This window comes from Macaca mulatta, chromosome 2 (genome assembly GCF_049350105.2).
Source record: "Macaca mulatta isolate MMU2019108-1 chromosome 2, T2T-MMU8v2.0, whole genome shotgun sequence".
Lineage (NCBI taxonomy): Eukaryota > Metazoa > Chordata > Mammalia > Primates > Cercopithecidae > Macaca > Macaca mulatta.
In genome coordinates this window covers 112,103,161-112,128,262 of record NC_133407.1, presented here as the reverse complement: position 1 = coordinate 112,128,262, position 25,102 = coordinate 112,103,161, and the positions used below count along the sequence as shown (strand labels likewise).

General features: G+C 47.5%; 1 protein-coding gene across 8 annotated transcripts; it reads left to right on the top strand.

The window, feature by feature from the left end:
- The first annotated feature begins 717 nt into the window (after window positions 1–717).
- IP6K2 (inositol hexakisphosphate kinase 2) lies at window positions 718–24,196 on the top strand. Of its 8 annotated transcripts, none has more exons than XM_077992756.1 (7): window positions 718–776; window positions 16,109–16,430; window positions 18,198–18,266; window positions 18,357–18,582; window positions 20,048–20,223; window positions 22,476–22,651; window positions 23,431–24,196. In XM_077992756.1, exons 2-7 carry the CDS (start codon window positions 16,229–16,231, stop codon window positions 23,929–23,931), a joined length of 1,350 nt encoding a protein of 449 aa, XP_077848882.1. In that variant the 5' UTR covers window positions 718–776; window positions 16,109–16,228; the 3' UTR covers window positions 23,932–24,196. The 8 variants fall into 8 exon arrangements, with proteins under 8 accessions (XP_077848882.1, XP_077848881.1, XP_014986462.1 ...); XM_077992755.1 differs by having other exon boundaries at window positions 16,106–16,430; XM_015130976.3 differs by lacking the exon at window positions 18,198–18,266 and adding an exon at window positions 2,390–2,599.
- The last annotated feature ends 906 nt before the right edge of the window (window positions 24,197–25,102 follow it).

The window sequence follows — 25,102 nt, the reverse complement described above, 5'->3', positions numbered from 1 at the left end:
GCCCACTCTCAGTGGCACTAACCCTCTCCTTTGCCTTTCACAGCTACACTGACATTCAGTCAGGTGAGAGCCCTTCTGTCCAACACAGGCCCAAGACAAATGAGCCTCAGACAAGCCCTGTGGTGTGGAGCTTGGTGGGAGCTGGCTTGGGCACTGGGTCATCCACCAGTCCCCAGAAAACTCTATGGCCACTTCTCTGTCTACCCTTCCATATCTAATAATCTGTCTGTCTGTATATATAACCATTTCTTTGTCCACCGTCTACAGTCACTCTTTTGTCCCTCTTTCCGTCTATTCACATCCAGTCTTCTGTCCATCTGCTAGAGTCACCAACTTCCCAGTTTGTAGTGGACTGTCTCTGTGTTAGCATTGAAATTCCTGCATCCTGCGAAATCGCTCAGTACTGAACAAACCAGGACTGTTGGTCAATCCATCTGTTTCCCAGGTATCCTGCTGTCCGTCGGCCAGCAGCTAGTCTGTCCACCCAACCGCACATCACACCTCCTGACCATCCTCCCCGACGGAGGACAATGCTCCGCCCTCTCTGGCCCCGCCCCCAGTCACCGCCTTTTCCGGAAGCTGCTGCAGCGAATCCTGGCACCCTAGCAACAGCGCCTTTCAGGCTGTCCAGTCCGCGTGCGCAGCTCCTAGGACGAGCCAATAGCGAGGGGCACCGGGAGCGAGGTGCAGGGGGCGGGGCTCGGCCTGTCTGCAGCCATTTTGGTGCGAGAGAAACAATAGGTCGGAAGCGCCGAGGAACCCGGCTGAGGCAGCAGGTAACGCTCGCGTCTTATGGCCCTAGTGCCCCAGGAGCGTTGAGGGCGATTTTTTTGGGCTACTGGGAGATGGGATCTCTGATCATTGGAGTCTCCCAGCTTATTTGGGAAGGACTTCTTCCGTGGTCTTTGTGGGGGAAATCTCCCGGGGTCTTTGTGGATTCGATTTCCCTGGGTAATTTGGGAGGAGCATTTTTCTTCTGATCATTGAGGGAGAGATTTCCCTGATTTTGGGAGTGCAGAATCTTCCCTGGTCATTGGAGAGGTCTCCCGGGTTGGTGGGGGGACAGGATCTTTCCTGGTCATTGAGGAGATCTCCCCCGGTCTTGGGAAACGCAAGATCTACGGTGTCATTGAGGGGTCTCCCCAGGTCATTGGCGGCCACGATCTCCCCAGGTATTTGGCGGGTTGGGGGGTCTTCTTCCCAGATCTTTGGATAGGGAGTCAGCCCAGCGCCTCAGGTAGTGTTACCTGGGGTCGGCAGATGTGCAGCCATTTTGAATGTTGAATGCCATTTGGGCCCGTCAGATGGTGTTCGATGAGGGAATCTACACACTTAACCTCACTGTAGAAAAAAGGCCTTTAAATGGATAAGAGGACACCTTTATAGTGGTATTTCCACTCTTTACTTTTGATTAGAGACCGCTTTTGTCTTTTGCATCCTAATGCCTTATTTCATTTTAGGATTGTATTCGGTTTCATATATCAAGAAAGCTACACTAGCAGAAAAATGGGTGAAAATAAAATGTAGAAACCAGTAAAATCTAGTGCTCTTAAATACCAGAGGAAATAGAACTAGTCACTGGTTGGAATTAAGCATTTCTGTAGCAGAATGTACATAGAACAAAAAATCATCTTGAATAGTTTTAAGAAAAAGTACTGGAACTTTGGAACGTGGTAACAAAAATGTTGTAGATCATCAGTTCTATGATATTTTTAATAAAGGATCATGATTACAGTAATTTTGTTGAATTCTAGTGTTTAAAATGTTTGCTGTATTTGCAATTGTAGCCAGGTAATATTTTAAGTGAACTAAGATGCTTATTTATGTAGGTTGTTGCTGTGGGGTTTGTATAATTGCATTCTGTAACTTGGGTGTTAAGTATTTAAAGAGAAGCTTCAGGGTGTTGTTTTAACTTTAGCCACTATCAGAGTTAGAAAGGGCCAAATGAATACTTTATCATATTTGACATAATAGACAAGTTGATGGCTTTTGAGAAAAGTTAAACTATTAACTGTCATTAAAAATTTTTTTTTATATTTTCTGTGGTCTTGTCTGACATTGTCATTTCGATAGATTTACCTTCTTTGTGACTTTAGAATTCACAGGCATTGTTAGAAATCAAATGGAGAATCACTTGAGCCCAGCAGTTCAAGATCAACCTGGGCAACATAGCAACACCCTGTCTCTACAAAAAAAAAAAAAAAAGAGAGAGAAAGAAATCAAATGGATAAGAACAAGGACTAGAGTTGATACAGTTGTAGAAACTAGTTTTTTTGTTTGTTTGGTTTGTTTTTTATGCAGGGCCTGGGTAGGGAGGGAGCAAGGCAGGGACCTGGGAGATCTAGAAATCAGTGTAACAGATATAATAGACTTCTTTTGTGCTTCAAAGCTTCCTAGGTGACAGACAGGTACACTGTATGCTAGCCCTGTATCTGTCTGAGCAGTGGAATGTGCCGGGAAAGAAGGAGCAACCACTGACTGAACCTTTGCCAGTCTCCCTTCCAAGAGGGATGCCAGAGCCTTCTGTATGCTCCTGAGATGTCACTGGTATCTAGGCAACAGGGATGAGCCTGAACCTCTCTGAGGCCAGCTTGCTGAGGTGAAAATTTTCCATTGTTTGGCTCATAAAGAGGATGCATTGGGGAAGAATTTTCCCTTTAAGTGAAGTTATTTCACCTAGTGAGATAATCTTGTTAAGTAACAAATTGAACACACTCTTGTACATTAGAAAGTAAGCAGTTGATTATTCTCATGTTATTACATTTTAAAGCATGTATTTGTATTTTTAAATAAAATATGTTTTTGCCCATTTGTGCACCATGTAATAAAAGTAATAAGAAGTAGTTGTGTTTTACAGTATATTATGGTGGCAAGGAAATGTCCTTTTCTCCAAAAATTGAATTTAGAGCCCACCTCAGGATTTGGAGAAGTCAATTTGCCGAGATGATGCACAGTTGATTTGGGTCTGTCACACATCACCAGCTTCAGTAGTTACTAATTGCTGGCCAATCTTGTTTCATCTACACTGTGCCCATCCCCATCATTGCCCTACTTTTTTTTTTTTTTTTTTTTTTTTTTTTTGATACACAGTCTCGCTCTGTCACCAAGGTTGGAGTGCAATGGTGCGATCTTGGCTCACTGCAAGCTCCGCCTCCTAGGTTCACGCCATTCTCTACGCTCAGCCTCCTCGCCTGGCCTGCCCTACCTTTTTTTTTTTTTTCTTTTTTTTTTTGAGACGGAGTCTCGCTCTGTCGCCCAGGCTGGAGTGCAGTGGCGCGATCTCGGCTCACTGCAAGCTCCGCCTCCCGGGTTCACGCCATTCTCCTGCCTCAGCCTCCCGAGTAGCTGGGACTACAGGCGCCCACAACCGCGCCCGGCTAATTTTTTGTATTTTTAGTAGAGACGGGGTTTCACCGTGGTCTCGATCTCCTGACCTTGTGATCCGCCCGCCTCGGCCTCCCAAAGTGCTGGGATTACAGGCGTGAGCCACCGCGCCCGGCTGCCTGCCCTACCTTTTAAAGAAAGGGCCAGGGCCAGGCTTGGTGGCACACGCCTGTAATCCCAGCACTTTGGGAGGCCAAGGTGGTTGGATCACGAGGTCAGGAGTTCAAGACCAGCCTGGCCAACCTGGTGAAACCCCATCTCTACTAAAAATACAAAAACTAGCTGGGCACCGTGGCACGTGCCTGGAATCCAAGCTACTCAGGAGGCTGAGGCAAGAGAATCGCTTGAACCCAGTGGGTAGAGATTGCAGTGAGCCAAAATCGCGCCACTGCACTCCAGCCTGGGTGACAGAGTGAGACGCCATCTCAAAAAAACAAAAAGGAAAAATAAAAGCCGAGGGTGGTGGCTCACGCCAGTGATACCAACCCTTTGGGAGGCCGAGGTGGGTGAATCACTTGAGATCAGGAGTTTGAGACCAGTCTGACAAACATGGTGAAACCCCGTCTGTACTAAAAATACAAAAATCAGCTGGGTGTGGTGGCGGGAGCCTCTGTCTCAAAAAAATAAAACTAAACAAATTTCTGGGATGTACTCCCTTTGAAATTCAGGGTTTGTTTTTTTTTTTATGAGGCGGAGTCTCGCTGTGTCACCCAGGCCTGAGTGCAGTGGTGCGATCTCGGCTCGCTGCAACCTCCACCTCCCGGGTTCAAGCTATTCTCATGCCTCAGCCTCCCGAGTAGCTGGGATTACAGGTGCGTGGCACCACACCTGGCTAATTAATGTTGTTTCCTTTCTCTGTGTATCCACGTATCTTACTTGAGACACTCCTATGTGTTTTCGAAATTGGAGTGTCTAATCCCAAACCTAAGGAAGAGTAAAACTTCTTTTAATGGAATGAAACGTGTTAACAAGAAGCAGAACATCTGGCTCTAGTGTTGTTGCTTTTGCGTTTAGTTTGTGAGAATGTGCCCATTTGGAACCTGGGCTACATCTCCTAAGTCTGGGTTTGTGGAAGGCTGCCACGTTGCTTGGTCTGGCCCTGGGGTGCTATGGCCCAAGTTCCCCAGGCCATATTACTCTACCTTAACCCCACCTGTTAGAAGAGCCCACCCGTTATGGCTCCTTGCCTTGAACCTTGTCTTGCTCTTTTAGTTTGGGCTGCTTTGGGGCCAACAGGCCTTCCTAACTAAAGCTGCACACTCAAATGAGATGACCCATGGGCTGTGTGAGCTTGTCTCAGCTTTCATGGGGATTGCAAAAATCTCACGTCCCCCTTCAGTGTTTGTTTTATAAGAATAGGTTATTTTTGCTTTGCAAGTGTGAAACTAACATTGGATATGACTTTTTGGTATAACTACTCACCTGCCCATTCAGATTTTTATATGCCCTAGTGTCTGAGATTTATATATTATTATTATTATTATTTTTTTTTTTTTTTAGACGGAGTCTGGCTCTGTCGCCCAGGCTGGAGTGCAGTGGCCGGATCTCAGCTCACTGCAAGCTCCGCCTCCTGGGTTTCTGCCATTCTCCTGCCTCAGCCTCCCGAGTAGCTGGGACTACAGGCGCCCACCACCACGTCTGGCTATCACGCCACTGCACTCTAGCCTGGGCGACAGAGCAAGACTCTGTCTCAAAAAAACACAAAAAAACTTTTTTTGTAAAGACAGGGTCTCACTTTTTTTAACCCAGGCTGGTCTTGAACTCCTGGCATTAAGCAATCCTCCTGCTTCGGCAGGAAAAAAGCATCCAGAAAAAATCCTCAGCGTCCAAAAGGGCTGGGATTACAGGTGTGAGCCACTGCATTTGGCAAAGATCCCTTTTCTACACAAATTTGATGGTATTGTTGAGGCTGCAGCCACATTTGTTTGGGGATTAACCTAACTGCAAGCCTGCCTACTTTCATTCTGATGCCTATTTGTTTGGATGTGCTTTATACTTGCTGTCTGTGGACTGTGCCATGGTTCCTTCCTCCTCATCAGCAGGGAGTGGTGGTAAGCAGTTTACCTGCTTTTATGGGGTACCCTAAGGAGGTGTGCAGACTTGGTATCTGCTTAGCTCTGGTGCTGAAGAGTCGTCATATTTTTTGAGAACTTGCCTAGTTACTCAAGGAAGAAAGGAGGGCTGATTGTAGTATACTTGACCAAGGAATGTATTTTTTTTTTTTTTTTTTTTTTTGAGACGGAGTCTCACGCTGTTGCCCAGGCTGGAGTGCAGTGGCGCTGGAGTGCAGATCTCGGCTCACTGCAAGCTCCGCCTCCCGGGTTCCCGCCATTCTCCTGCCTCAGCCTCCTGAGTAGCTGGGACTACAGGCGCCCGCCACCGCGCCCGGCTAATTTTTTGTATTTTTAGTAGAGACGGGGTTTCACTGTGGTCTTGATCTCCTGACCTTGTGATCCGCCCGCCTCGGCCTCCCAAAGTGCTGGGATTACAGGCTTGAGCCACCGCGCCCGGCCTAGGAATGTATATTTTTATGAGCTTGAACAACCTGACAAGAAAAACAATAACAAATAACTTGTTAAACCAACTTTTTGCACGTTGCTGAGATTATGATCTTCTTAAATTAGTTAATTCTTATTGAAGATTTTCAATTTTTCATCTACTATGAATAGAAGTTTTACTTGTAAGGCAGTAAAAGGTGTCATTCCTTGAACAGTATCTGTTCTTCCAGGCAAGTGCCTCTGGAGGAGAGAGAGCCCAGTTGATTACAGACCCACTACTGAAGGGCTGGGGTTTTTCTTGCTTTGTGTTTGTATCTGAGCATGAGGATAAAAGTGTCAGTCTCTTCCTCAGGTTTTTGGGCCACCTCTGCCCTTTGTAGATTCTCTGCTGGGCACTTGGAACTAACACAGCAACTTCTAGGGTCTCACGTTGAAGACTTTATGGGTTAGTCAGAATGCTGCATTTACACTGGGAAGGCCAGAGGAGGACTGTAAATCCAGGAGACAAGGTCCTGGGGGATTTGGGAGGGTCAAACTTACAGGAGTGCCAGTTGGCAGCTGACGGGTTTAGATTTTGGGGCTTAAAAACTAATGGGATGTGTGATCTGGTTCAGTAGCTCATGCCTGTAATCCCAGCACTTCAGGAGGCTGAGGTAGGCGGATCATTGGATCCCAGGAATTCGAGACTAGCCTGGGCAACGTGGCGAAACCTTGTCTCTACTAAAAATAACAAAAAATTAGTTCGACATGTAGCATGTGCCTGTAGTCCCAGCTACTTGGGAGGCTGAAATGGGAGAATCACTTGAACCCAGGGAGGCAAGGCTACAGTGAGCTGTGATTACACCAACTGCACTTCAGCCTGGGAGACGTGAGTGAGACCCTGTCTTAAAAAAACAAAAACAAAACTAATGAACATGAGCAGCAGGACGACGGCAGGTGAGTCCTGGGAAAGTAAGGGACAGGACCCCTAGGATGATTTATCTCACACTCAAAGACTGTTTTTACTTTGGAAAATAACTTAAGCTCCTTGTAATGAGCGAGAGAAAAGTAAGATGTTAAAACTGGAAGTACCTTGTTGGCCTTCACTGCTGGTCCTGAAATGCAATCTTATTTTATTTTTACTTTTTTTAGAGACAGGGTCTCACTCTGTCACCCAGTCTAGAGTGCAGTGGCAGTCTCATAGCTCACGATAACCTCGACCTTCTGGGCTAAGGTGATCCTCCTGCCTCAGCCTTCTGCGTAGCTAGGACTACAGGCACGTGCCACCAAGCCTGGCTAATTTTTAAAACATTTTTTTAAAGACGGAGTCTCACTGTGTTGCCCAGGCTGGTCTCAAACTTCTGTGCTCAAGCAATCCTCTTACCTCAGCTTCCCAAACTGCTGAGATTATAGGTGTGAGCCTCCACGCCTGGCCTCAAATGTGATCTTGATTGACTGAATCCACTGCCTTCCTTACAAACTGGGTGATTCTGAAGAGATCAGTGTGACCTTTGCTTTGGAACTATGAATGCAGTTGAACTTGATTTTCCTAACAAAAATTTTAAAATATTTGCTGCATCTTATTTTGGAGAGCTAGCTCAGGACTTCTGAAGGATAATTGGCAAGTGTCTCTTTATTAGGACATAGTGCTGTGACTGGTGCAGTGTTTATTTATATATATATATATATATATATATATTTTTTTTTTTTTTTTTTTTTTTTTGAGATGGAGTCTCGCTCTGTTGCTCTGGCTGGAGTGCAGTGGCGTGATCTCGGCTCACTGCAAGCTCCGCCTCCTAGGTTCAAGCGATTCTCCTGCCTCAGCCTCCCTGGTAGCTGGGACTACAGGCGCCCGCCCCCACGCCGGGCTAATTTTTTGCATTTTTAGTAGAGACGGGGTTTCACCATGTTAGCGAGGACGGTCTCGATCTCCTGACCTCGTGATCCGCCCCCCTCAGCCTCCCAAAGTGCTGGGATTACATTGAGCCACCGCACCTGGCCTGACTGGTGCAGTCTTAAAGAATTTTCCCAAGATCATATCTCATTCCTTTCTGGGCTGGTCTGGATGAACACTGACTGCACTTAGGCCAAGTGGGTTGGGTGATACAAGCTGCCAGATTGCTGCCACAAACCTAGAATAGTTTGCAGACCCTTGTGAGGAGTATTTGTCTAAGTGAGATGTTGAAAGGACCTAGAGGAAATTGTCAGAGTTCCCTTGGTCGCAGGAACTGGTGCTGCATAGGGCACACTTTCGTCCCTGCTCCAGCAAAAGCAGCACTCAGGTGCTTGCCTGGGCAGGTCTGGGATGCCCTGCCTCTGTGGCTGCCCATTGGGACTGAATCACTTTTGGCATCCTTTATTTCAGAGGATGAATTCATGTGTCATTTGGGTTTGGCAGTGAGCTAAGAGCTAAACGGGGTAAACATTGCCCACTGGCAGGAAACGTATAATCTTGTCTGAAGCTAATGGACCGTTACTTTTTTGTTTGTTTGTTTGAGACAGTGTCTCGCTCTGTCACCTGGGCTGGAGTGTGGTGCAGCCTTGAGCTTTCTGGCTCAAGTGATCCCTCCACCTCTGCCTCCCAAGTAGCTGGGACAACAGGCATGTACCACCACACCTGACTAGTTATTTTTTGTAGAGACAAGGTCTCACTATGTTGCCAGGATTGTTCTCAAACTCCTGGGCTCAAACAGTCCTCCTGCCTTGGCCTCCAAGTGCTAGGATTACAGGTGTGAGCCACCACACTGGCCTTATGGGACCATTACTTATTGGCATATGAGAGAACTGTGACTTGAGGTAGCAAAAATCCCTCAGAGATTGAGACCTGTGAGCAATTTTGGCTTTAGTCTGAGAGAGTTGCTTCTCTGTGTTCCTGTTGAGTTACGTTTCTTACAATGTGGTGGGAGACGGGAGACTGAGAATTGTCCTTGAAAAAGGGGTAACTGGCTTTTACAAGAGAACTGAAAATTCCTGGTATGTGTATAGAATCCATTTAGCTATTTCTAAGAAAATTTGGCCAGATGACTCATGCGTTGTATTCTAGCACTTGGAGAGGCTAAGGCGGAAGGATCACTTGAGACCAGGAGTTTGAGGCCAGCCTGGGCAACATAGCAAGCCCCCATCTCTTAAAATAAAGTTTGATATATTGCTAAAGGGGACATATGAGACCTTAGAATCAAGCATTGTTTTATCTAGAAGCTTTTAAAAATTGCTAAAATTCTTTATAATTCTAGCAGGTTATTCAGATAAACATATTTCTTTTTTATTATGTTTTTGTTTGTTTGTTTGTTTTGTTTTTTTTTGAGACAGGGTCTCGCTCTGTCACCCAGGCTGGAGTACAGTGGCGTGATCACGGCTCACTGCAGCCTTGACCTTCCAGGCTCCAGTGACCCTTCCACCTCAGCCTCCCAAGTAGCTGAGACCACAGATACGTGCCATTGCACCTGGCTATTTTTTTAATATTTGGTAGAGACAAGGTGTCCCCATCTTGCCCAGGCTGGTGATAAACATATTTCTAGGTAGGCTGAAAGTTCCTTCTTTCTGTTCCCCTTACTTTGGAGTCCTCTAATCTGTCATTCCAGAAACCTGGTCAGATGAGGCAAAGAGATAGGGCAGCATAGTCGTGCTGGTGGTTCTAGAAAGGAGAAGCAGCTGAGAGACAACTGTGTCCCTTATGGAAAGGCTGAGATTTGTCCAGATTTTTGGAACAGAATCTGCTGTTTTGGGGGAAGAAGCTACATTGTTGTATGACTTTCATGAAATCACTCCAGTTAAAATCCGTGGTTTCTTCTTTATTAAAACCAGAATGAGGCTGGGTACGGTGGCTCACACCTGTAATCCCAGCACTTTGGGAGCCTGAGGGTGGATCATCTGAGGCTGGGAGTTTGAGACCAGCCTGTCCAACATGGAGAAACCCTGTCTCTACTAAAAATACATATAAAAATTAGCCAGGCGTGGTGGCGCATGCATGTAATCCCAGCTACTTGGGATGCTGAGGCAGGAGAATCACTTGAACCTGGGAGGCGGAGGTTGTGGTGAGCCGAGATCAGGCCATTGCACTCCAGCCTGGGCAACAAGAGCGAAACTCCGTCTCAAAAGATAACATAACATAACATAACATAACATAACATAACATAACATAACATAACATAACACAACACCAGAATGAAATGCTATTGAGGGCTCTGACCTTCTAGCACCTTGTGTGCAGCTTAAGAACAGTGTGTACTGTGGTTGTTATTCTCACTTGGAGTGAAGCTCTGAGTACGAAGGGTGGGCTGGATCAGTGTTTGTTTCTAGATGGATTTAAAACCATCAAGAGCCAGGCAGCCATCTGTGTTTTCCTGTTTCAATCTTGAATCCTCCTCTTCCCCCAGTATTTTCTCTCTCAGTTATAAAGGTAATGTGTGCTCAGAGTTGGAGGATATTATAAGAAGTTTAAAACATTCAGAAGGCCGGGCGCGGTGGCTCAAGCCTGTAATCCCAGCACTTTGGGAGGCCGAGACGGGCGGATCTCAAGGTCAGGAGATCGAGACCATCCTGGCTAACACGGTGAAACCCCGTCTCTACTAAAAAATACAAAAAACTAGCCGGGCGAGGTGGCGGGCGCCTGTAGTCCCAGCTACTCGGGAGGCTGAGGCAGGAGAATGGCGGGAACCCGGGAGGCGGAGCTTGCAGTGAGCTGAGATCCGGCCACAGCACTCCAGCCTGGGTGACAGAGCAAGACTCCGTCTCAAAAAAAAAAAAAAAAAAAAAAAAACAAAAAACATTCAGAAAACTGAAAAGCGGGCAATCATGATCTTACCACCTAGTATAGGGCAGGTTTTGTGGTGTCTGAAGCTTATATAAAATAATATAAATATATATAACATAAATATATAATTTGTAATTATACATGTAATTATAAATGCCATCTTTAAACAAAATAATGTACAAATATGAAAACAAAATTCGGTAAGAAAGTGAATGTTTGTTTAGATTGAAAAAAAATCACAAAAAGTCACACATTTAAAAATGCAGAAGAAAGTTCTACAGTACTTACCTCCCTACATTTTGGGGCAGCATTTTGACCACCGCTTGCTTGCCTTTTTATTTTTTTGGGGACAGGGTCTCATTTTGTCACCAGGCTCACTGCAGGCTCAGTCTCCCAGGTTCAAGCTATTCTCTTGCTTCAGCCCCCCAAGTAGCTGGGACTGTGGGCCCGTGCCACCACGCCCAGCTAGTTTTTGTATTTTTAGTAGAGATGGGGTTTTACCATGTTGCTCAGGCTGGTATTGAACTCTTGAGCTTAAGCGATCTGCCTCCCAAAGTGCTACGATTACAAGCCTGAGCCACCGCACCTGGCCTGACCACCTCTTTCTATAATAGCAATATTATAGCTTTCTGTAGAGAGAACAGAAGGGTCACCATAGTACTCCTCAAGGGTAGTTGATCCCAACTTTTATTTGTTTGTTTGTTTGACATGGAGTCTCACTCAGTCACGCACGCTGAAGCTCAGTGGTATGATCAGAGATCACTGCAGCCTCAAACTCCTGGGCTCAAGAGATCCTCCTGCCTCAGCCTCCTGAGTAGCTAGGGTTACAGATGTGCACCACCACAACTTGCTAATTTTTTTGTAGAGATAGGGTCTTGCTGTATTGCCAAGACTAGTCTTGAACTTCTGGCCTCAAGTGATCCTACTGCCTTGGCCTTTTTTTTTTTTTTGAGACGGAGTTTCACTCTTGTTGCCCAGGCTGGAGTGCAATGGCGTGGTCTCGGCTCACTGCAACCTCCACCTCCCAGGTTCAAGTGATTCTCCTGCCTCAGCCTCCTGAGTAGCTTGGAATATAGGCGCCCGCCACCACGCACAGCTAATTTTTTGTATTTTTAGTAGAGATGGGGTTTCGCCATGTTGGGCAGACTGGTCTTGAGCTCCTGACCTCAGGTGATCCGCCTGCCTCAGCCTTCCAAAGTGCTGGGATTATAGGCATGAGCCACTGCGCCTGTCCTCCTTGTATTTTTTTAATTTTTTGTTTATTTTATTATTCTTTGTTTTTTTTTGTTTTTTTTTGCCATGTTGCCTTGGCTGGTCTCGAACTCCTGGGCTCAATCAGTCCACCTGCCTCAGCCTCTCAAAGTGTTGGGATAACAGGCGTGAGCCACCACGCTTGGCCAAGCTGTAGTATATCCTTGAAGAATTCTTTTAGAGAGAAGGCTTGTGAATATCAAGCCTTTATTTATTTATTTATTTATTTTATTAATAGACAGGGTCCTGCTCTGTCACCCAGGCTGGAGTGCAGTGGCATGATCATACCTCACAGAATTCTGGAACTCCTGCACTCCAGTGATCCTCCCACCTCAGTCTCCCCACCATGCCTGACTAATTAAAAAATTATTTGGAGACTGGCTCTCACTATGCAGCTTGCCCAGTCTGGTCTCGATCTCTTGACCTCGTGATCCGCCTGCCTCGGCCTCCCAAAGTGCTGGGATTACAGGTGTGAGCCACCGTGTCCGGCCCCATCTTCCTTCTTGTAACTTAAAAGTTTATCATAAGTGAGGCCGGGTGCGGTGGCTCATGCCTGTAATCCCAGTACTTTGGGAGGCTGCAGCAGGCAGATTACTTGAGGCTAGTAGTTTGAGACCATCTTGACCAACATGCTGAACCCAGTCTCTACTAAAAAATGCAAGTTAGGCCGGGCGAAGTGGCTCACGCCTGTAATCCCAGCACTTTGGGAGGCTGAGGTGGGCAGATCACGAGGTCAGGAGATCGAGACCTGGCTAACACGGTGAAACCCCGTCTCTACTAAAAAAAATACAAAACATTAGCCGGCGTGGTGGCAGACGCTTGTAGACCCAGCTACTCGGGAGGCTGAGGCAGGAGAACCGCTTGAACCTGGGAGGCAGAGGTTGCCGTGAGGTGAGATCATGCACTCTAGCTTGGGCAACAGAGCAAGACTCTGTCCCAGAAAAAAAAGAAAAGTGTATCATAAACGGCCCGGTTCAGTGGCACACGCCTGTAATCCCAGCACTTTGGTTAGGCCAAGGCAGGAGGATCACTTGAGCTCAAGAGTTTAGGACCAGCCTGAGCAACGTGGCAAAACCCCATCTCTACACAGAAATACAAAAATTAGCTGGATGTGGTGGTGTGTTCCTGTAGTTGTCCCAGCTACTTGGGAAGCTGAGGTGGGAGGATCACTTGAGCCTTGGTGGACAAGGCTGCGGTGAGCTGAGATTACACCACTTGTACTGCAGCCTTAACAATGGAGGCCCTGTCTCAAAAAAAAAAAAAAAGTATATCATAAGCATTTTCTCCTGGTTAAAAAATATAAAATTGATAAGAAAGCTCTTTGTGGTATCCTAATAGTCCATCACACAATTGTATGAAAAAAATATTTTTGTTTCATTCCTCTCCTGTTGCTAGATGTGGAGGCAAATGTGTTCATCATCAAGGATGATAGATGTCCTGATTTTATGGAGCAGTGGACTTGATTTTTATGGAGTTTTCCTGAGGTTGATGGTAATTTGCTGCCATGTACCCAGACAGGTCAATTTGGTGTTCCCTACAAGACTCCTTTCAGAGTCAGACATTGACTGTTTCCTTCCTGGCTTTATTTTACTAAAAATGGTTTTTAGTTTTTTATTGTTTTTTTCTTTTCTTTTTTCTTTTCTTTTTTTTTTTTTTTTTTTTTTTTGAGACGGAGTCTCGCTCTTTTGCCAGGCTGGAGTGCAGTGGCGCGATCTTGGCTCACTGCAACCTCCGCCTCTTGGGTTCAAGGAATTCTCCTACCTCAGCCTCCCAAGTAGCTGGGATTACAGGCGTGTGCCACCATGCCTGGCTAATTTTTGTTATTTTTAGTTGAGATGGGGCTTCACCACGTTGGCCAGGCTGGTCTTGAACTCCTGGCCTTAGGTGATCTGCCCGCCTCGGCCTCCCAAGGTACTGGGATTACAGGCATGAGCCACTGCACCCAGCCGATAGTTTTTATTTTAAAAAATATTTTTATATTTATTTCCTCATCTCCATGGTTAGCAAGAGATTTTTTTTTGTTGTTTTGTTTTTTTTGAGACAGAGTCTAGCTCTGTCTACCAGGCTGGAGTGCAGTGGCACAATCTTGGCTCACAGCAAGCTCCGCCTCCCGGGTTTATGCCATTCTCCTGCCTGAGCCTCCTGAGTAGCTGGGACTACAGGTGCCAGCCACCATGCCTGGCTAATTTTTTTTTTTTTGTATATTTAGTAGAGATGGGGTTTCACTGTGTTACCCAGGATGGTCTTGATCTCCTGACCTCGTGATCCACCCACCTCGGCCTCCCAAAGTGCTGGGATTACAGGCGTGAGCCACCGCGCCCGGCCTCATTACAGATACACAGTTTTATATTTATAGTTTTATTTTAAAACTATTCTGGGCCGGGTGCGGTGGCTCACGCCTGTAATCCCAGCACTTTGGGAGGCCGAGGTTGGCGGAACACGTGATCAGGAGATCAAGACCATCCTGGCTAACACAGTGAAACCCTGTCTCTACTAAAAATACAAAAAAAATTAGCCGGGCATGGTGGCGGGCACCTGTAGTCCCAGCTACTCTGGAGACTGAGGCAGGAGAATGGTGTGAACCCGGGAGGCAGACCTTGCAGTGAGCTGAGATCTCACCACTGCACTCCAGCCTGGGTGACAGAGCAAGAGTCCATCTCAAAAGAAAAAGAAAGGAGAAATTAAGCTGGGCAGTGCCAGAGATCATGTGCCCTAGAGGCAGCTGTGTGGGATTCACTTGGGAGAAGTGGCTTATTGTCTCTGACCCTGGGTGAGTTTCCTAACCATCTCTAATCAGCTTCATTGTTTGCAATAGGGAGAGTAGTGTCTACCTCAAAGAAAGTGTCATGAGGACCAAATGACATAAGAAATTCCTGTCATGAGCCTGATACATAATAGGCGCTTTCCCCATATTAGAGGTCAGAGGGCACATCTCCTCCAGATCCATCCTCACTCCTCTCTCAGTTGGAGTCATGGGAACTGAAGGAGTTCCCAGTAAAATCTCTGTACAGATACTGAAATGTAACTCAAGCCCTATAAAGAATGCTAGTAGAGACTGCATAACTTGTAAATTAGACAAAACAGAGAATGAGTGTGACATGACCTGAACCGGTTAACAAGGTGCATACAGAGGTGTGCTTCGTTGATGCGGCATCCAGTGCGTGTCTGAGTGAGTGGATGCGAGCCCTGATTGCCCCAAAAGCATAACTTTGGTTTAAAGGTGTGTACCAGCTTTTGGTGATCAGGATAGAACTGATAAAAATAGTGACCTAGAACACTGTGTATCTTTTTAAATGGAGTTAACCAGCTTTGATCAGTTGTTTTAAGTTGTTAATCATTAAAACTGGACCCAAGCTCCATTGCTAATAAGGTTAATGGGGCTTGTCTTTGGCCTTGGGCAGGAACAGTGTGCATAGACAAACTGGACAAGTAAATAATGAGTCTTACCAGATAATGAGTAAGCAGGTTTTCCCTGTATTTAAATGCATTTTATAAAAATATAATTAATGGGGCTGGGTGCGGTCGCTCACGCCTGTAATCCCAGCACTTTGGGAGACCGAGTCGGGCAGATCATGAGGTCAGGAGATCGAGATCATGCCAGCCAATGTGGTGAAACCGCGTCTCTACTAAAAATACAAAAACTAGCTGGGCATGGTGGTGCATGCTTGTGATCCCACCTACTCAGGAGACTGAGGCAGGAGAATGGCTTGAACCCGAGAGGCGGAGGTTGCAGTGAGCCGAGATTGTGCCACTGCACTCCCGCCTGATGACAGAGTAAGACTCCATCTCAAAAAAAAAAATTTATATACGTGTGTGTGTGTGTGTGTGTGTGTATAAAATTAAATGGGAGACTTGGGCATCATCCACTTAAAGCTTGACACTCTTATTAGAAAATGGTAAGATTTAATCCAAATATTAGGTATGAAATTGTGATTTCACCTCACCATGGCATCAGTTTTGCCTGTGATAGTGGCTTTCTAACACCGTAGTGGGACCTCTGCCTTTTTAGGGCCCCTGGAACCCATTCCCTGCCTGTCTGCATCTAACCCCGCCCCATGAGCTCATAGTGTTTTTGTTTTTCTGCCGGAGAAGGAGGGGCCAAGGTGGGTGGCATGGGCGGAGTCCCGCAAGAGCTCAGACTGTTTGTCTTTGTCTTTATGCTGGAGGAGCAGGGTGAGCAGCTCTAAGGCATTTCCCACGCTACTTCGAACCCCCATGTCATCATTGTGTTTGCTTCTAGCAGAGCATCCTGGCCAGAACAAGCCAAGGAGCCACAACGAGAGGGACACACAGACAACAGACGGAAGACGTACTGGCCGCTGGACTCCGCTGCCTCTATCTCCCCGCCATCTGCGCCCGGAGGATGAGCCCAGCCTTCAGGGCCATGGATGTGGAGCCCCGCGCCAAAGGCGTCCTGCTGGAGCCCTTTGTCCACCAGGTCGGGGGGCACTCATGTGTGCTCCGCTTCAATGAGACAACCCTGTGCAAGCCCCTGGTCCCAAGGGAACATCAGTTCTACGAGACCCTCCCTGCTGAGATGCGCAAATTCACTCCCCAGTACAAAGGTAAGTCCCAGCTGCTGGAGGGGTTGCCACACTGGTGAGGAGATGTGAGGGATCGTGGCCATGGAAGGCCCTGGCAGCCATCCCTGGAACCCTCACTCCCTCCCACTCTGTGCTTTCCCTCCCTCTCCTCCTTCTCCTCCTCCTGGCCCTCAGCCCAGCATCTCACACCCTCAGTTTTCAAGCCCTGGTAAGATTGCTCAATTCTGTTTTGTTTTGTGGATTTGAGTTTGATTTTGGTAGAAGTGTAGTTGTGTTTTATGTTCAGGTGTCTCTTGATCACAGTAACCCATAGTCCCCCATTGAGGGGACAGTGGGGGAAGACTTTGGGAGGATTTTAACCCAGAATACTTGCCGCCTGCTTTTTGTCCTCCAGGAAACCAGAAGCCCGGGTGATTAGGTAGGCCGGGGGAGCAGGGTTGAGTCAGATGGAATGCAGGAGTGGGAGGCCTGTGCTGATTAGCCCAAGCCCTTTGCTGTTACAGAATGTCCCCAAAATTGCTATGTGAAAGCAACCCTTCGATTCACATATGATAATTTCTAATTTCTTTTTATAATGTATTTTATAGGGGATATCAGCAGCCACCAGCATGGTGGGGTCTTTGTTGGGGAGTGGGGGAGACTTTTGTAAATCTAGGAAGAATCCATTAAATAAATTAATTTTAAATGTGCATTACCTGGTTACATAAAGGACTCTAGAACAACTTAGGTTCTTTTGGGACTCTTGAAACATTGTCTTTAAGGACAGAACGTACTGGGTACCTTTCTCTGTACTCTGAATATGCATGTGTATTGCGGTGGGGATGGGGGAGTTGGGGGCCCTCACTTGGTCCTTCTCTGTTGTTTTTTTCCAGGACAAAGCCAAAGGCCCCTTGTTAGCTGTCCGTCCCTGCCCCATTTTTTCCCCTGGTCCTTTCCCCTGTGGCCACAGGGAAGTGTGGCCTGAATCCCCCACCCCGGCTCCTCTGCACCCAGAGCTGGGAGCCACCTCAGAAGTGTCGTCTCTCTCTGAGCACGCATTCCCCTGCAGCAGTCGAGCGGGCGGGCAGCAAGGACTGAGCAGATTGAGTGATGCTGGGGCAGAGAGGCCTGGGAGGAAAGGTGTTCAGCCAGTCGTTTGTAAGGCGCTCGTCGGCACCTGCTGAAACGCCCCCACCTGACAGCCCCATCCTCAAAGACTGTCTAATTACTCATGGCAGGTTCTAGAGACTTAAGGGGGAATGCTGCTTTCAAGGCCACCACATGTCTGTGCTCCCCAACCAACTCTATCTGCCTTGTGTTCATTTTGTTATTTTGTGACGTGAGACTGCAAAGACCAATAAAAACATATTTTAAAAGAACAAAAGGCCTGGGTGCCTACCCGTGTGGGGGCACTGTGGGAAGCCTTTGCTAGGGTGTCTTGTGCTGTGTGGTTTGTTTTGTTTGCCCCTTTATTTTGTTTTGCTTACCCAATCTTCCCTTATTCTTGGATGCTTCTTAACCCTCAGGCAAACCTATGTTCCCCCTGTATTCAGGCTCTGCTTTAAAGCAAGCCATGAGGCTATTGGAGTTTCTGTTTAGGGCATTAAAAATTCCCGCAAACTATAAAGAGCAATGTTTTCAGTCTTTTAGGATTAGAAGAATTACATAAAAATTAATAAACATTTTCAATGATGGAAAAATGTGTCTTGTAATTCTTTGGTTCTTGCCTCGTTGAGTACATAAGAGAAGAAGACTCTCGGCCATGTTTGCTCCCTAATTGCTTGTCTTGTATGGTGTCATCTTTTCTAGCTGTTTTGATATTTGTTAAGTTTGCAGATGAGTTTGGGGCCTCTGGCAACATAGAGACTAAGGAACTGGGTAAGAAAAAAACAAATGTTACAATCATGTTACTTACAGTGCTTCTTCCTGTGGAATTAAAAGTTCTTTCTGCTCCTCACCCCCTTCCAGGTGTGGTATCTGTGCGCTTTGAAGAAGATGAAGACAGGAACTTGTGTCTAATAGCATATCCATTAAAAGGGGACCATGGAATTGTGGACATTGTAGATAATTCAGACTGTGAACCAAAAAGTAAGCTCCTAAGGTGGACAACAAACAAAAAACATCATGTCTTAGAAACAGAAAAGACCCCTAAGGACTGGGTGCGTCAGCACCGTAAAGAGGAGAAAATGAAGAGGTGAGTGTAGACAGAGGACAACTCTGGGCTATGTGGGAGGGGAAGTGTTGGCGGTTTTGGTTATAGCCCAGTTCCCTGGAGCTAAGGACTCAAGTGGATTTAGTAGGTACCTGTCATTCAGTGGCCAATTCCTACATGGCGTGCTCAGCCTCTTTCTTTAGTTGACTCTGGTTAGATCCTGCCAGTTTGGGTATGACTGCTCTGTGCCAGGCTGTGTTCTGGAGATGTAGCAGTGACCAAGAGAGGAGCTATCCTTTTACCTCAGGTTGTTCACCAGTGGTGGGGGACAAAAGGGGCAATTGGGCATCCCTGAAACTCAGTGATCTCCTTAAGCAGGGCCATCCTACTCCTGCACCTTGGCAAAGCTTGTGAAAATATAAATAGTATATATATAAAGTAAAGCACATGTAATGTAGCTAAGTAGGTTGACTTAGTCTCATGGAATTTCAGTTCCTATTTTCCCAGTTGCCAGCTTTTGGAGTCAGGGGAACCTGGTTGTACTGGAGGCTAGGTGGTACCACTGCCTGTAAGAGGGCAGTGAAGGCTCTCCACATACGGGGCTGGGGAGCAGGGGTTGATCATGGATCTTAAGTTCTTTTTGCTGTAGAAAGTAGTGGATGGCTGGTCCCTTATGTTATTTTCTAAAATCAACTTTCTTGAGGTACACATGTGGTAAAATGTACCCATTTGAAGTGTTCAAAGAGTTTTGGCAAACGTGTACACGGTAAGCTACCACCACATCAAGAAGTCACTTTTCATTACTCTAGAACGTTTCTGGCCGGGTGCGGTGGCTCATGCCTGTAATCCCAGCACTTCGGGACGCCAAGGTGGGCGGATCACATGAGGTCAGGAGTTCGAGACCAGCCTGACCAATATGATAAAACCCCATCTCTACTAAAAATACAAAAATTAGCCAGGTGTGGTAGCATGCATCTGTAGTCCCAGCTACTTGGGAGGCTGAGACAGGAAAATCGCTAGAACCCGGAGGCGTAGGTTGCAATGAGCCGAGATCGTGCCATTGCACTCCAGCCTGGGCAATAAGAGCGAAACTCCATCTCAAAAAAAAGAAAAAAAAAAAGAAAGATTCTTTGTACTTTAACCCTGGATTATTTATTTATTTATTTATTTATTTTAACTTTTTTTATTTTGGAGTCTTGCTTGCTCTGTTGCCCAGGTTGGAGTGTAGTGGCATGATCTTCTTGGCTCACTGCAACCTCTGCCTCCCGGGTTCAAGTGATTCTCCCGCCTCAGCCTCCCGAGCACACCACCATGCCCGGCTAATTTTTGTATTTTTAGTAGAGACAGGGTTTCATCCTGTTGGCCAGGCTGGTCTCCAACTCCTGACCTCAAGTGATCTGCCCATCTCGGCCTCCCAAAGTGCTGGGATTACCGGCGTGAGCCACCGCACCCGGCCTTCTGAATTCTGATAAGACATACTGACTTATTGGTCTTTATCTCTTTATAGCCATAAGTTAGAAGAAGAATTTGAGTGGCTAAAGAAATCTGAAGTCTTGTACTACACTGTAGAGAAGAAGGGGAATATAAGTTCCCAGCTTAAACACTATAACCCTTGGAGCATGAAATGTCACCAGCAACAGTTACAGAGAATGAAGGAGAATGCAAAGCATCGGAACCAGTACAGTATCCTTTGTTCATGGGCATCTCTGCATTTGAGGGTAAGAGGAGAGGAAATGAGGAAGTCCGTTGGAGCTTGGAGAGAGAGGTTGGGTTTTTATAGTCATGGCTGAGTTTCTCCTACCTGGGTTATTCCAGGACACCCTGTATGATAATTATGGGCAAATAATCACTTCCCTCAGGGCAGCCACTGGCCTAGGAGTGCAGATGATGAGGAGTGGGGTATAATAATGGGTCTCTGAGGCCGGGCGCGGTGGCTCAAGCCTGTAATCCCAGCACTTTGGGAGGCCGAGGCGGGCGGATCACAAGGTCAGGAGATCGAGACCACAGTGAAACCCCGTCTCTACTAAAAATACAAAAAAAATTAGCCGGGCGCGGTGGTGGGCGCCTGTAGTCCCAGCTACTCGGGAGGCTGAGGCAGGAGAATGGCGGGAACCCGGGAGGCGGAGCTTGCAGTGAGCCGAGATCGCGCCACTGCACTCCAGCCTGGGCAACAGCGTGAGACTCCGTCTCAAAAAAAAAAAAAAAAAGAAAAGAAAAAATAATGGGTCTCTGGGGGGAGAGGGATGCCTCGTGAAGGGGCCAGCTTGCATCAGGTGGGCTTTAGCCTAGGTAACCTAGAGGAAGAGGGCAAGGGGCTGCCCCCTGTTTTCAGACTCTTCAGAAGTCTCAAAACATTGTTCACCTGCCAAGGGCTGGGGTGTTTGGATGAGGAGACTGACCTCTCAGTCCTGGTTCACCAGACTGCCACTGGGGCACGAGCTGTGCATGAGGAAATCTTTCTTTTTCTTTTCTTTTCTCTTTCTTTTTCCTTATCTTTGCTTTCTTTTTTCTTTTCTCCCTCTCTTTCTCTCTCTCTTCTTTTTTTTTTTGAGACAAGAGTCTTGCTCTGTCCCCCAGGCTGGAGTGCAGTGGTGTGATCTCAGCTCACTGCAACCTCCGTCTTCCAGGTTCAAGCGATTCTCATGTCTCAGCCTCCCGAGTAGTTGGGATTACAGGCATCTGCTGCCACGCCTGGCTCATTTTTCTATTTTTAGTAGAGACGGGGTTTCGCCATGTTGGCCAGGCTGGTCTCAACTCCTGACCTCAGGTGATCCACCTGCTTTGGCCTCCCAAAGTGCTGGGATAATAGGCATGAAGCACCACTCCCAGCCCTCTTCCTCCCCGACCCTCTCCTCCCCTTTGTAGAGATGAGGTCTCACTATATTGCCCAGGCTGGTCTCAAACTCCTGGACTCAAGTGATCCCCCTGCCTCAGCCTCCCAAAATGTTGGGATAACAGGCATGAGTCACCATGCCTAGCGTTTATCTATTTTTTGGTCTCTTAAAAAATGTAAAAACCGGCCGGGCGCGGTGGCTCAAGCCTGTAATCCCAGCACTTTGGGAGGCCGAGACGGGTGGATCACGAGGTCAGGAGTTTGAGACCATCCTGGCTAACACGGTGAAACCCCGTCTCTACTAAAAAATACAAAAAACTAGCCGGGCGAGGTGGCGGGCGCCTGTAGTCCCGGCTACTCGGGAGGCTGAGGCAGGAGAATGGCGTAAAAACCCGGGAGGCAGAGCTTGCAGTGAGCTGAGATCCGGCCACTGCACTCCAGCCTGGGCGACACAGCGAGACTCCGTCTCAAAAAAAAAAAAAAAAAAAAGTAAAAACCACTTCTAGCTTATAGGCCATAAACAGCAAGCACTGGGCCATAGTTAACCAGTTTCTGCTCTAGGGAGTACTGATTCCTTGAATGGGAAATGATGAGACAATGGTCTGTGCACTAGAGACACTCCATTATTTCTGGTCATTGTTTCTAGACCTTTTTTAGTGCACACAGCTGGGAAGCAGACGTTTAAAGAGAAAACTATTTTCATGAGTTTGTACTTATATTTCCAGTTCACATTTAAGGCTACAGGATTTACTGAAGTTTCTTGATGTTCTACTTGTAATTGAGGACTTTGTTTTTGGACCCTAGTCCTACACTTAGCTAAGAGTTCAGGAAATGGTGTGTGTATCTCCCAGGCTGGAAGAGCCCAGGCCTCTGTTGAGTCCAGGTGCAGGCTGCTTTCATGCCAGTTCCCTGACAAGAAGTAAAGGTGTCTTTCAGCTTTCTAGTCAGCTCTGGACTCGCTGTGTGGGTGATGGCAGGACTAATGGACTATCCTGTGGGTTCAGGCTTCTCTGGGTCACTGCATCTAGGCACTGTACCTTGAGAGTATCAAGGACCCATGCAGTAGCACTTCCTTTTGAGGGTATTATTCTTAACTACTCAGAATTTATCTTACTGGAAAACCTGACTTCCCGCTATGAGGTGCCTTGTGTCCTTGACCTCAAGATGGGCACACGACAACACGGTGATGATGCTTCAGAGGAGAAGGCAGCCAACCAGATCCGAAAATGTCAGCAGAGCACATCTGCAGTCATTGGTGTGCGTGTGTGTGGCATGCAGGTGAGGGGGATGCTAGGGCTGGCTAGGGCATCCAGTGGCTGTCACTTCCTCACCCTGGCATAGTCCTGTTTGCTCAAAAGATTCCAGGCCAGGTGCAGTGGCTCACACCTGTAATCCCAGCACTTTGGGAGGTCAAGGTGGGTGGATCACCTGAGGTCAGGAGTTTGAGACCAGCCCAGGCAACATGGCGAAACCCTATCTCTACTAAAAATACAAAAATTGGCTGGGTGTGGTGGTGCACAACTGTAATGCCAGCTACTTGGGAGACTGACGCATGAAAACAGCTTGAACCCAGGAGGCAGAGGTTGCAGTGAGCTGAAATCACACCATTGCACTCAAGCCTGGGTGACAGCGAGACTCTGTCTCAAAATAAAAAGATTCCAGATTTGACCCCACACGAGTCTGTTGCTTTTTGGTTGAAAGAGAAAGCATGCATGCCTGCATGATTCTCTCTCAGATTGGTCTGGTTAGCTGAGTCCAGAATCTGGATAGTAGTAGGGAGGAAGGCAAGAGGGTTAGGTCATCTCCAGTGACCCAGATGTTGAGTTGGGGTGCTGGGGCACAATGACCAAACTCAGGTTGGATGACTGCATCCCAGGTGTGGGCTGATGAGAGAGTATAGTGGATAGTGGCTCATGTGCGACTCGTGTACTTTATCTGATTTGGGCTTTCACATGCCGCCACCACCACACCACCCTTCCCTCCCACCCCCGGCCCCACCCAGAGTCCAGGGTTTGAGATGGCCCTCAGCCCCTGACTTGCTGGTCTCTCTCCTACAGGTGTACCAAGCAGGCAGTGGGCAGCTCATGTTCATGAACAAGTACCATGGACGGAAGCTGTCGGTGCAGGGCTTCAAGGAGGCACTTTTCCAGTTCTTCCACAATGGGCGGTACCTGCGCCGTGAACTCCTGGGCCCTGTGCTCAAGAAGCTGACTGAGCTCAAGGCAGTGTTGGAGCGACAGGAGTCCTACCGCTTCTACTCAAGCTCTCTGCTGGTCATCTATGATGGCAAGGAGCGGCCCGAAGTGGTCCTGGACTCAGATGCTGAGGATTTGGAGGACCTGTCAGAGGAATCAGCTGATGAGTCTGCTGGTGCCTATGCCTACAAACCCATTGGCGCCAGCTCTGTAGATGTGCGCATGATTGACTTTGCACACACCACCTGCAGGCTGTATGGCGAGGACACTGTGGTACATGAGGGCCAGGATGCTGGCTATATCTTCGGGCTCCAGAGCCTGATAGACATTGTTACAGAGATAAGTGAGGAGAGTGGGGAGTGAGCTTGCTAGCTGCTCCAGTACTTGAGAGAGACTCTGTGTCCCAGGCACAGCTGCGCTGTGTCAGGGAGGAGGCCGGTATGGCCAGGTGGTGGCTCCTGCAGCCTGGAGCTGATGTGCAGTGGCCTCTGTGAGCCCCAGCCTGAGCCAGCCCTAGCTGCGCTTGGAGTCTTTATTTATTTTAACTATTTCTTCAACATTCCACATTTGATGATGATACCTCTTTCTTCCATGAGTGTCTATGTTCTAATACAAATCTTTTATTGTATACCGTGCTACTGTCATTCTTTCCAAGGGTAGGCAATCCCCCTCCCAAGCCTCACCACATGCTGTGACCACCTCCCTGGCTCAGTAAGTATTCTGGCTTCCCCATGAATCCTAAAGTCAGCACAGCCTCTTGGCATGGTGTACAGTCTCCAACCCAGCCCCGGCAGGTTACCCAGAAAGGATCCCTGAGTTACGTACCTTCTGGGGTCTGTGCTGGCTGAGTGTCTCAGCACCTCTATCCAAAAACCACATGACACTTGACACAGGTCTTCTCATGGGCCCTATGCAGCTTAAGCCAGTTAGATAGCAGGTGCTCCAAACCTTGGGTCCAGCTTTTAATCCTTCCTATGCCACTGGCAGCAGCTAATTGGCTGGCTATTGTGATAGATGTCCTGGAGCCAATACTAGGGTCTCTAGCCTCTAGGGTCTGGTCCATTGGCAGCCATGGACTGTGTTATAAAGGGGCCCAGGTGATGGAGGGTACGATAAAAAGGCGTATTTGGGTAGGTAGGGTGGTACTCTTGGCCTCACCACTTGTCACCACTCCTGCCCAGCCCTAGTCCCCATTGCAATTTCACCAGTCTCATTCTTCAAGCAGTCCCAGACAGCACAGACCCTGAGATTCTACTCTGCCCCAGGAGGGCTTCTGGGAGGAGGAACCAAGAGAGGTCTTGAACTGCAGAGCCAGACCTGGTGCAGAGGAGGCAGGGTGTGGATGTCAGTTTCCAGCAGTTCTACCCCTCACCTGAACCTCGCACCAGGCCTATGCACTTTAGGTCTAAAAATAGGCAACTGGGTCAGACAGATTACGGGATAATGCCCGTAATCCCAACACTGGAAGGCCAAGGTGGGAGGACTGCTTCAGTCCGGGAATTTGAGACTAGCCAGAGCAACATAGCAAGACCTT

Coding starts and splice junctions, on each gene's coding strand:
- IP6K2 (XM_077992756.1), top strand. CDS start 16,229: ATGAGCCCAGCCTTCAGGGCCATGGATGTGGAGCCCCGCGCCAAAGGC. Junction 18,267..18,356: donor CATAGAGACTAAGGAACTGG/GTAAGAAAAAAA, acceptor ACCCCCTTCCAG/GTGTGGTATCTGTGCGCTTT. Junction 20,224..22,475: donor AAAGCATCGGAACCAGTACA/GTATCCTTTGTT, acceptor TTAACTACTCAG/AATTTATCTTACTGGAAAAC.